The sequence below is a fragment of the Cynocephalus volans genome, chromosome 4 (genome assembly GCF_027409185.1).
Source record: "Cynocephalus volans isolate mCynVol1 chromosome 4, mCynVol1.pri, whole genome shotgun sequence".
NCBI lineage: Eukaryota > Metazoa > Chordata > Mammalia > Dermoptera > Cynocephalidae > Cynocephalus > Cynocephalus volans.
The window spans coordinates 99,978,499-99,990,915 of record NC_084463.1 but is presented as its reverse complement, the minus strand read 5'-3'; the positions used below and the strand labels follow the sequence as shown (position 1 = coordinate 99,990,915).

General features: G+C 50.8%; 1 protein-coding gene across 3 annotated transcripts in view; it reads right to left on the bottom strand.

The window, feature by feature from the left end:
• Positions 1-11,761, bottom strand: part of CHRDL2 (chordin like 2) — a 30,294-nt gene extending 18,533 nt beyond the window's left edge. For all 3 annotated transcript variants that reach the window (XM_063094403.1, XM_063094405.1, XM_063094404.1), the window contains exons 1-2: positions 11,264-11,761; positions 824-936 (exon numbers count right to left, since the gene is read on the bottom strand). In XM_063094403.1, the coding sequence (XP_062950473.1) occupies positions 824-936; positions 11,264-11,345 (195 nt within the window). In that variant the 5' untranslated portion in view covers positions 11,346-11,761. The remainder of the gene's footprint in view (positions 1-823; positions 937-11,263) is intronic.
• Between the last annotated feature and the right edge of the window lie 656 nt (positions 11,762-12,417).

The following is a 12,417-nucleotide window of genomic DNA, read 5'->3' as shown; positions in this document are numbered from 1 at the left end:
TTGGGTTGGGGAGGCAGGAGATGGAGGTGAAACACAAGACGTGGTCTCTGCCCTAGTTGGTCTAGCCACTGGCAGGGCATCATTCTGGGCATGAGCGAGGGCTCAGAAGGACCTGTTGTTAGCGGCTTGGTCTAGTAGGGGCACTACTGACAGACACAGAACCCTGGCCAACAGTGATCAGGAGAAAGGGACAGAGAAACGTACGTGGGATCCCATAAGAAGAAAATACTTCCAGGCTGGCCGGTTAGCTCAGCTGGTTAGAGCACAGCCCTACAACACTAAGATTCAGATCCCCGTACTGGCCAGCCGCCAAAAACAAACAAAATACTTCAGGTGGGAGTTATTGGCCCATTTGGGCAAAGCTCTGAAGAATAAGTATTTAGGCCAGTGGAGTTGGGAGAATAAATACATCCATAGGCAGGGCAGGAGAGGTGGCTGGGAAACAGCATGTGAAAAGGAAGGAGTGGGAGGTAGGGTCCAAAAGGCTCTGTCTTGGGCTGCATGAAGGCAGGGAAGCTGGCACTAGCACGAGGTGGAAAGAAGGCTGGGACAAGAGATGGGAGACGCAGCTCTTCATCCTAGCCCAGCCACTGACCCGTTGTGCAGCTTATCTGTAGGAGGCACACAGTCGCTGTCCGCTCCTATGTTCCGAGTACTCAGTGGTGAAGTGGCTTACCTCAAGTCCCTTGGCTGCCGCTGACAGCATGATTCTAGGGGCCTGGTTCCAAGGTGCCCCAGAACCTCCAGAGTCAGACTGTCTTCCCTCCCTCTGGGGTGACCAGACATACCTGACGCAGATGGCCAGGTGACCAGAGGAACCTACCTCAGAGCAGGTACAGCGCAGGCAGTACATCAGGCCTTGTGGCTCCAAGTAGGGGTGCCAGCTCTCACCGGGGGAATATCTCTTCCCATGGAAAAGGCAGAACATGTCTGGGCCTGGCAAACCAGCCGGGGCTATGTTAGTCCCAGGAGGCTCCAGCCCAAAGACCCTGTCTCATTCTTCCTTCATTCTGGCTCTAGGAAGGATCTCATCTAGACCACTCAGGAGAAAGAGAATCTGCTGCACAGCTGGGCATGTTCTCCTAGTCAGGGGGCCAGAATGTCCGAGTTTGCATTTCAGCTTGATCACACACTTTCTGTGTCATGTGGGCATGTCACTGCCCCTCTCTGAGCCTTAACACTTATCTCACAGGGCAGTTAGGGGATCAAGCAGTGAAAATGCCTTACAGATTTATATTGTGGTATAAATGTCAATTATTATGATTAGACGAATAATATGAGGCCCAGAGGGGATAAATTACACTGCTAAGGCCACATGTCAACTCAGTGCGTTCCTACTGCCCTCATAATCACACTTGTTTTCTTCTTCTTTGTCCCGTTTTGCTTATTTATTTATTTAGTACATCACCACACCCTTCCCTCCCTCCCTTCCTCTGCCATCTCCCTTCCCTGTCTACACACACACACACACACACACACACACACACACACACAAACACACTCATGTGTGTATGTGACTTCTCTGGGTCCTGTGACCTAGCTTTTGAATAATGCCACTCAGTCACTTTCCTGCTTTTATACCCTGTGCTATGTCCCTATAACTCAGTGAGCCATGATGGAAAGGTTGTTAGAAAACTGACTTTACATATCCTTAAAGATGGTGGTTGCTACTACTGTGATTTGTACTTGGCATGCCAATTGATTTTTTTGTAATCTGTGTATCAGCTGTCAATATGGAGATGAATGCTTCTAAGAATGATCAGAACCTATGTTTTGTTAGGCGGATTAGACATCTCTCCTGCAAGGCTGTGTTCCTGAAGGCTCCACCTCTCTCTCACCTCTCCTGGCTGATCAATCCTTCCCTGCCCTCACCTCTCACCCCCTCGCCACTGCAGCCCAACCCCTCTGCCTCCTTCCCTGACCCTACAACCATCCTCCACAGAGGGGCCTGGTGATCTTTATTTATAGTCCAGAAGGGATGCTGTCATTCCTATGGGAAAACTCTCCAATGCCTGAGCTCTTTTTGGGAGGAACTGGGAGGCCCGGTACAAGCTACAAGCAAAGTGCCAGCAAAGGTTTGTTGAATTAAATCAGATTGAAATATGGAGAAAGGAACCAACATTTACCAACTATTTTCTCTGTGCTGAACTCTTTATAGAAGTTACTTAATTATCTCATTAACATTATTGTTTTGAGACTTAAATTGGATAATTCTTGTAAAATGCTTACTGAGCCTAGTTCCTGACACTTAATTGAAAAAATGCTACTATTATGATAATTATGGTAATAATCACAAAGACACTGCAGAATGGACATTATCATCTGGAATAGGTGATAACATCCACCTTGCAGCGGCCTTATGATGAGAAAACTAAGGCTTACAGAGACTAAATAACTTGCCTAAAGCCATCTGGCTAGTGATCTGAACCCAGGGATCCTGGTTCCAAGGCAGAGCTCCTTCAAATTCACCTCATCGCCTATGGCTTTTTACCCAGTCCTGGGGCCTAAAGGCCAACTTCTTTCTTATCTCTCTCTCCCACCAGCCACCATCCCCCACTCCCTATTTTTTCTCCTAGACCCCTATTGGTCCAAAATCTAGAAGCTGCCTTTCATGCCTCCTCCTTCCCACGTTCCAGAGTCAAGCATTTTGGAAACATAGGCTCTCACACTTTCTAAATCACATTCTCTTAGCCTTTTTTTTTTTTTTTGTCCTTTTTTGTGACCGCGCTCAGCCAGTGAGCAAACCGGCCATCCCTATATAGGATCCGAACCCGCGGCGGGAGCGCTGCTGCACTCCCAGCGCCTCACTCTCCCGAGTGAGCCACGGGGTCGGCCCCTCTTAGGCTTTTAAACTCAGAATCGCAGAGCATGGAAAGCAGTACACTAGTTGGAGTGGGGGCTGGGGGCTTACACATGGTAGGAATTCTCTCTCAACACTGGGGGGTGGGATGGAGCACAGCCCCTGGCACACACCTCCAAGGAACAGGAGCTCATGGGCCATTCCTAACCACTAGCAAGTTTTCCTTGTAAGAAGCTAAAATTGGCCTCCCTCTGGCTCCTCATTCTGCTTCTGCTCTGCTCTCTTGGACCTCCCAGGACATAGATTTGAGGCTGTTGTCGGAATGCCTTCAGTGTGTACTTCCAGGGCCACTGAGGACCATAAGAACACGTTGCTTAGTCCCTCCCTCTTCACCCCGTCCCGAGCTCCCCAAACTGGAGGGGGTGATCAAACAGCAGATCCTATTCCCAGCAAGCCAGCAAGGCCCGGCTGGCCCGTATCAAATGAGCTGTGTTTATCTCTCAGCCTCCACTGGCAGGGATGGTGGGACACAGGCCCAGCCAGGGTGCTGGTCAGAGCCAGCCCAACTCTCCAAGGAGTGAATAATGTCTTTCTTCCTCAGTCCTCTCCCCTACCAGGGAGGAGGTGGTTGCAACATTGCCACCACCCTAGGTCTCAGCCTGCTGCTGAAGAAACCCTGTCCTACCTTTCCTGAGGCAGCCCTGTAGCCTCTGCCCTTGTGCCAACTGGCACCCTGTCTACCTCACTGCCTGCTCAGAGCATGAAGACAGAGTGTCTCAGCCAATGCCTAGGCCAGGAGGCCCCTTCTCCCACCAATAGACCTGGCAGAGGCTGGGAATATGGGGGACTGGCAGGAGGCCTCCTGTGGCCGCAATCCCCACCCTGCCATGCCCTCTAAGGTGAGAGGCAGAAGGAGGGATGGCATTGCCTGGAGCTACTTCTTTCTCTAGGCAGGTGAGGGCCCAAGGCCACGGCAAAACCAGGTGAGAAGAGAACTGTCAGGTGGCAGGGTTCCAGCAGCCCTGGTGCTAGCCCCAGTTCTTACACATGGCTGGTGGAAGGAGCTCTAGCTCTTTAAGCCACAAATTTACTGTGTGACATTCGGGGAAACTATTCCCTTCCCTGAGCCTCAGTTTCCCATCTGCAAAATAAAGGGAGAGGTAAACTATGATCTTCAAAGGTTTTCTGCTTAGATAGTTTATGAACCCGTGATTTCAAGATTCTAAGATGTCAAAGTTCTAGGTTGCTAAGATTCAAGATTTGAGAACTCCATGATTCTAAGAGCCCACATTTCATTAGAACACAAAGTTTTTAGAATTATATGATGTGGTTCTAAGATCTGATCATGCCAAAATTCCATGATTCTTGGATGTCTTGATGGCCTTATACATCCCAGGCTCTTGAAGCTCCAACGTGGATTGGGATGAGGTTTAGGGAGCCAGGAGGGCTAATCCTGAGTGACATTGTGAAGGAGGCAGAGTTTGTCTCTCACATCTCCCCCCCTTCCCATACATGACCTTTGGTCCTCTGTGGCCTTCCCACTCCTACCCTGGCCCTGGGCCTGCCCTGCTTCCTCTCCCATCCCACCACCATTTCTTATCCCGCCCACTTGGGCCACGTCTCTCTCCCCAGGGTGAGGGCCAAGCATGCCTTTTCTCAGGGACTTTCCGGAGTCAAATAGGCCAGGGTTCAAGTCATGGATTTGGCTTTTATTTGCAGCCTGAGTTTAGACAAGTTGCTTAACCATTCCAGGCCTCTGTTTCCGCATCTGTTAAATGGGACTAGCAATAATCTCTACCTCTTGAGGTTATGGTAGAATTAAATCATATGTGTAATATGCCTAGTGCCTGACACATGTTAGATGATCAACTAAGTAGTAGCTAAAAACAAAAATGAAATCTGGATGCTGACCCCAAACTTTCTTAACAGTCTGTTTCTCATAGTGTTTCTTTTACTCCCAGTGTTCTATGTGGCAGCCCCCTGGCACCTATTTGGGGCATGAACATCATAGTACCCACCACAGTCAAAGCCCCCAAGTCTCACTTACAACCACATCAACCTATTTCCTGTGGCTCCCTGCACTCTTCTAGCCCTATCACAAGCCAGTTAAGTTTCCCTTAATACCACCTCAGAGTGGGACACAGAGATCGAAGTGGTTTAGAGGGTTGGAGGAGAGAATGGGAAGGCATGAGGGAGAGGCAAGAGATCAGGCTGGAGAGAGAGGCAGAGGCTCACGAAGGCCCTGGAGAGCTCGGAGGCCTGGAACATGACGTAAATAAAACACAGTCCCTGCGCTCAAGGAGCTCACAGCCTAATGAAGAAGACAGATAGATATGACACCTAGAGTTTGACAAATGCTCAGACAGTGTGAGCATGGGATCGTCAGGAAAGGCTTCCCTGAGAAGATGCCTGAGCTGGATCTTGGAGGAGTTAAGGGACAGGAGGAAAAGGGCTTCTCAGGCAATGGGAGCTACATGCAAAGGCACAGAGGTGGGAGTGAACATGGTACATGCTGGACACTGAGGTGGCTGGTTGTGCTAGGTTCTAGCTCCCCTTCCTGCAGGAAATGTCCACTTGTAGAGGCCACAGCCAAAGCTCTCAACCTATCTTAACAGACTTAAAGTGATTGGACTTAGTCAATTCTGGATACAGGGCAGCAATGTTTACCAGACGGACTGCAAATGTTATCATGCCACCCTGAGCCTGTCATGAGCTGGCTCCTGCCAGCTTTTCCAGCAAAACTCTTTGGGGTGGCTGTGGTTTCAGTCTCATCTCCTCTTGCTGAATTTCTCTCTTTTCCACAACGTCAGGCTCCTTCACACTTCTGTGCTTTCCCACACGCTCCACCTGGAACGTCATTCCCCATCTCAAGTGTTTGACCAACTCCTTCTCATCTTCAAAAGCTGACTTAGATTCCCCCTTCTGTGCAGCCACCCCAACCGTCCAGGCCACTGGCCTCTCCTTCGGAACTGAGTTCAGCCTTCTGTTATAATTCTCATCACAATGGGTTAGAAGTACTTGTTAACTGAGATCTTCTTAACTAAACTGTGAGCTTCTTGAGAGCAAGGACCAGGAGCTGGACGGTTCGCTCATTTGGTAGAGCATGGGGCTGATAAAACCAAGGTCAAGGGTTTGGATCCCCATATTGACCAGCTACCACAAAAAAAAAAAAAAAAAAAAAAAAGTCATACATAAAAAGAGAGCAAGGACCAGATCTCATTAAATTTTGTGCTCAGTGCAGAGCCTACACAGTTGATGCTTGATAAATGAATGAACAATGAAAGAATGGGGTTAATGGAGAGGGAGAGTTTCTGGAAGAGAAGCTGATCGACGGTCCTTAATCCTGGAAACTTCTTTCTTTAACAAAAAGAGAACTTCATTACATGAGAAGAGAGCCAAATCCCTCTCAGTACTTCTACCTTGCCACCTAACAGGAATGAGCCTTTGACCTCCCTTTCCAGCTCCCCACCATCTGAACTCCCAAACTACCTGCCAAACCAAATAACACCATGTACAAAAAGGTCAGGAGCGTGGGGTAGCTAAGAGGATGAGCAATGATTCCATGATCTTCAGGTGCAAGTCAAAATTTCCAAACTGTCCCCATTCAAGTTCATCCCACAGTCTGACTTGAAACTCTCATACTATGATAAAGGTCTTGTACGGGGTCAGTCAGGACAGGTAGTGTGGTTGGGAAATCTTGCAATAGGAAGCAGAAAAGACAACCAGAAAGAAGCTTCTGGCCTGGAGAGGAGGCTGGATAAGGCTGTGAAAATGGCACTAGGAGGGGCTGGGGTGAGAGGAGAGAAGTCTGGAATTGTGGCTGGCTCGTCCCCAGCCAGCAAGAACTCAGGAAACCTGAGTGAGCCAGGCTGCTCAGGAATGTGAGGACGTTTACATCTCTTTCCTCCCGCCCACACAGCCATACTTTCTCTATTTATTTATAGTCCCCTCTTCACACAAACAAACTTGCTCCCTTCTGAGACATAAGCTCTGCTCTGGGCTCTGGCACCCGATGGAGGAGGCCTCTCTGAAGGGAATCAAAGGAAAAACCTCAGCTCCTCAGTGGCTAAGCTGTGCAATCTAGGGAAAGAGACCACAATTCTCTGAACCTGACTGCTTTTATCTGGCACATGACAGATGTACAGGAGCACAGAAGGGCGTCAAAGGAAAGAATTGTCAAGCCAGGAAAGGCAGTTTTGTTACCTGTCAAGGGGCAGCGGGCAGGGATGGAATTGCTTACGTTCTGCTCTGCCTTGGACATATACACTTACACTCATAAAATCTTAGAAAGTTAGGGACTCAGAGATGACATCCAATTCCCTCATTTTACAAATGTGGAAAGTGAATCCTAGGACTTGCCTAATATCACTGTTTCATGCCAGCACAAACTCCAATGCCAGTCTTCAGAGCTGGAGAGGATACCAATAGGGACACCCATCCCATAAGGGACACGACTAGAAGAAATGGCTTCAACTTGCAAACAAAAGGATTCAGGTGAAACATTAAGGAAGAACTCCTGAATACAAGAATAGGTTAGAGAAGAAGGCTGTGGAAGAGCCTTCTCTGGGATGGGCTCCTGCCCAGAGGCAGGGGGATGCCTGAAATGATCTCTGCACTGCATCTCCAAGGGGCACCACTCTCATGCCAGTCCTTTTCTTTGGGAGTCCAAGGGATTCAAGGTCCTTCTCCCAGACTCGGCGCCATGGCCGGCGGCTGGGGGAACTTGAGAGTCCAGTCCTGGAACAGGTGCAACAGCTGGAGCAACTGTGCAGCTGTTGCCAGGCTCCAGATCAGCAGCCTGCAAGCCAGTGAGTGAGGCAGAGACCTCTACTGGTGGGAAAGAGGAGGTGCAGAACACCCTAGTCAGACCCAGAGCGGGCCTGCCTGGAGCTGGATATCAGTCCTTTCCCAGGTGGCTCCCACCCCCTCATGCACATCTGGACAGGTGGATGGGGGTGCAACTAAGATGAACAGTAGGGCAGGATCCCCACTGGTGGGTCTCTGAATACATCCACTGCCCCAGGCCCTCCAGGCACTTTTTTCTGGTATCTGAGGGTCTGTCTGTCCACTCCTCCCTGGCAGGACAGGAGTACACACACTCCCCCAAATCCCTTTTCCAAAGGTTGCAGTGGACTCAGAATCAAGGAAACAACATCCATGAATCCTATAGACTTAGAATCGTGGGCTGTTAAGGCTAGAATGGTCCTCAGTGATCATTCTTTATAGGTGGGAAAACAGGGGCAGAGAAAGGCAACTTGCCCTGGGTCACGGTTGGATTGGTGGCAGGGCCAGGGCTAGAGACTTGACCTTCTCCCTCCAGGTTTGCCCTCAGTACCACATCACACCATGGGAGCTCCCTTCCTGCCCCATGCCTCCATCACCTGGGAACAAAAGCTTCAATTTTCATAATATATGCAGAACCCTTGCAGAAAAGAATAGAGGGATCGATGTTTTTACTTGGCAACTGACTCTGCTGAAAGCAAGATTGGAGGGAGGGAGGGAAGAGAAAGCAGAAGCATGGAAGACATCTCACAGGGAAGATCAGTCAGGGAAGAGCATGAAGGAGAGGAGCTGACACAGGGAAAAGAGCCCTGAAGAGGGAGGAAAGAAACTAGTCAGCTTCTCACCCCACTGAGGGGATGAGTGCCCAGAATAGCCAACATCACACACGTGTGTGGCTCAGCCTGGGGCTTAGGTCAGTACTGGTCAGTAACCAGGTCAGTGACCAGCCTGGGTAAAGGCTCTAGCCTGGGGGTGGAACTGGGTTCAATCTGTGGTCAGGGTTGGAGAGTTATAGCTGAATCTGTGGCTGCAGTTAGATTCAACCTGGATTGGAATCAGGACTCCATCTATGGCTGGAAATAGAGCCAAAGATAGGATAACCTTTGCATGAATAGCCTTGTAATTTAACTGAAGAGCAAGTTGCCACCCATGCTCACAGGCCCTTGACATTCATTCCGCAGGGCTTGGCTACCTCAGGAGTCTGACACCATACAGACTTGAGAATTTCCATCAGTTGGCATCACTTCTGGAAGCACCTAAGATGCCACCAGGAGATTTCTTACCCACAACAGGCTTGAGATCTCACTTAAATTAAGATGAGGCCCTTCATAAGAGACCTTCAAATAGGATCCTGGCAAATGACTACAGGGTTGTTTCTAGATTCATAGATTGTCAGCACTAGAGCAAATGAGGCTCAGAGAAGGGAAGTGATTTGTCCCATTTCACACAGCCAGTAAGTGACAAATCAGGGACTAGGATCCAGGTCGGTTGTTTTCTTTAATAAATTTGCTGTATGACCTTGGGCAAGTCACTCCCCCTTTCTGACCTTCAGTTTAACTATAAGAATAGGTAATCTGATGAGTAGAAGCAGGTGATTTTTGAAGGCTTTTCCAGCTCTGACATCCTAGAATCTTAACACTCCCCCCTGAATGCCAGTCCACCTCACCTTAACTCAGTGAATTGGCTCCACATCTTTTTTCTCACATGTCAAGAGCTCTATATTTACAAGCCTGTAGGGGAGATGGAATACTGGCAGAACCTAGTGAGAGGTATAGACCCAAAGGCCAGTGTAGGCATGGAGGAGGGGAGATCAGAGTGGATCAGGCCACCAGGAAGAGTTTGCTGGAAGAAGTGTGAGTTAAGCAAGGCTGTGAGGTCTGACAAGATATGGGAGGCAAAGAAGAGGGGTGTGGGTAGGATAGGAGCAATCCTGCACAACAGTCTGATTCTTGGACATTTTCCAAGCTGCATCAAGGGCAACGATATCTGGAGAAAAACCTTGCAGGCTAAGAACAAGGTGCTAAATAGAAGGGAGGCAGGCATGGAGGGCATCCTGTACTCAGTCTCTTTTAAGAAACAGGCAGGTGTTAGAAGGAAACTCTGGGGGGTCCAAGGAGCCAAGGGAGACATTTACTGATACTCTGTACTGTGCTGGGCATTTTAACACATCACCACCTTTAATCCTCCCAAGAACTCTTCAGGTTCCAGGTTAGTATCTCTCTTAGGCAGATGGAGAAATTGAGGCTCAGAGAAGTTGACTCATGAAAAGTCACATGGCTATAAGAGGCAGAGTCAGGACTTGAACCCAACACTGAGGTCTTTCCATTACTTGTTCCTAAGGACTCAGGCTGCCAGCAGACACGCAGCCTGCCCTCACAAGCAGAGGCAAGACTGAAACAAAATCCAGCACCACCAGCTCCAAAAAGTCACGTGCAAAGGAAAGGCATGGATGGGGGAGCTGAGCTGTGGAGACAAAGGAGCACCAGGCTGGAAGCTGGAAGACTGAGGTCTTATTCCCAGGCTCTGCCCTGCATAACCTGGAGCAAGCCACTGCACCTCCTTGGCCTTGATTTCTTTTTCAGATATTTCAGTATTTGATGTATGCTCCTTCTCTCTCAATAAGAGAATCTTTGGTTTGGTTTCCCATACTCACAGCATTCTAAGAGATTGGCAGGGGAGGGAGAGGGAGTCCACCAGCCTATTCTGGAAACAGTAAGAAAACAGGTTCAGAGAGAGTATACAACCTGTTTAAGATTACACTGTGTCTAAGTGGAAAAGAATGAACTAGGGAACTGACATTTTTTGAGAAGCTACCATGCACCAGCCTGTGCTAGATGCTTTCCTATTTTCTCTAATTTAATCCTCACAACAGTCTTAGGATTTTTATTCCCATTTTATAGATTAGGAAACTGAGGCTCAGAGAGGTGCCCTCTATGCCTGCCTCCCACCAGCTGGTATTTAACAGGGCTGGGATGATGAAGACCCTGGTCTATCTCACTGTGCCCTGCTGCCTCCCAGAGTCTCACAACTCCAAACCAGGGTTCCTTCAGACACTGCAGGGCAGGGAAGTAAGTGCAGGATTTGGAGTTAGAGAGTTCTGACTTTGGATGGCTTACTAGCTCCGGAAATTTGAGCAAATTCCTTCTCTTTGCTCAGCCTAAGTTTTCTCATCTGTAAAATGCAAATGATAATACTCATCTCATTGGAGTGTTATGAGGATCAAAAGAGATAAGGGAATGGGAAGGTTATCCTAGATAGCTCTTATTTCTTTCCAAGGGCTCTTTCCAAATGCAATAGCCTTTTCGTCTTCGTCACACCCCTTACCTGCAGCCAAACATACCTGACTCCCTCCTAGAAATATTAAGTGCCCTCCCCAAAGCACAGTGACCTGCACGCCCTCTCCTTCCCCCCTGCCCGCCCTCTCCTTCCCCCCTGCCGGCCCTCAGTCCCCTTGTCCTCAGATCCATGCAGCAGCCCCTCAGCTCGGAGTCTTGCCAAATTCCTCTGGTCCCCTCGATTCACCAGCTCACACTGGTCCGTAGAGGAGTCTCCACCCCTCCCGGCACAGGTGCTGCCCGGATGGCCGTCAGGATAGCTTGGGGTCCCAGGTCTGGTACTTTCTCGCCCATCCCAGGGCTCCCGCATCCCTCCTCTGCCCACTCAGCCTCCCCCTCTACTTACGGGCTCGAGCGTGGGAGTCCAAAGGGAACCAGAGCAGCGCGAGTCCCAGCAGGGAGGAGATGACCCTCACCTCGGGAACCATCCTTCTTCCTTCCCCCAGGGTCAGGCCGCCCGGCGCTGAGCCGGGAGGAGAGGAGGGAGAAAGTGAGACGGCAAGGACACTGAGGCACAGGGGCACCAATCACTCTGCAGACCCAGGGAGGGCTGCTGCTGGAGGAGAGTTAGAGAAGGCTCGAGCAGGAGCGGGGAGGAGAAAAGGCGGACAGAGAGGGAGGTCTAAGGTGGGAATAAGAGAAAGGTGGAGAGAGATGGAGAGATGCAGGAAGGTCCGGCAGGAGAGAGCAGCAGTCAAAGAACGGGAGAAGGTGAGAGTGAGAGGAGGAGACTAAACAGGGGAGAGGACAGGGGTCTGCAGAGCACGCAGCGCCGGGCGACGCGCGCGGGACCAGCGGGTGCTCCGGGCGCGCGGGCTAGAGGCGGCCGGCGCCCCCTGCTCGGTGGGCTCGGGGTCGGGCCGTGGGGGTCCGGGGCCCGGCGGGGCGGCGGTACCGGCGGCGGCGGCGCGGCGGCCGCAGGGGGAGGCTGCGCGCGGGCCGGCTGTGCACGCCAGGGGCGCCAGGCACCGCGCTCGGGCGCATTTGTACTTTGCCGCGGGAAGCAGGCAGCCCCGGCCTGGCGCTGGCCTAGCGCTGGCGCCTCCTCTGGGGCACCGCGGGCTCGGTGGATTGGCCACCCGAGAAACAGGCCCACTTTCCCCCCTCCTCTCTCGTGCCGGTCTCCCGGACGGACGCTCCAGGCGCGGCGCCGAGGAGAGGCGAGGGGGCTGGGGAGGGGGAAGGGGCCACCCGGGCCATGGGGTTTAACCCCTGACTCCCCGCGACGCCCGGAGTGCAGAGGGCGGAACCAAGTTAGACTTCAGGTGGAACTTTCAGCTGGGGAAGGAGGAGATGTCGGGGTCGGGGTGGGGACGTGGGCTGAGGGAACGGCGGTGCGTGCACATAATTCAGCATCTGGCTGGAATCAGGACATTTGCCATTCTTAATTTCGTGTGCGGTCCTAGGCACAGCACTTCAGAGTCTGTTTCTCCAGCTCTGAAATGGGGATTTTAATATCTTTAATAATTTCCCACAATTGTTGAGAAGCTCGAGTGAGAT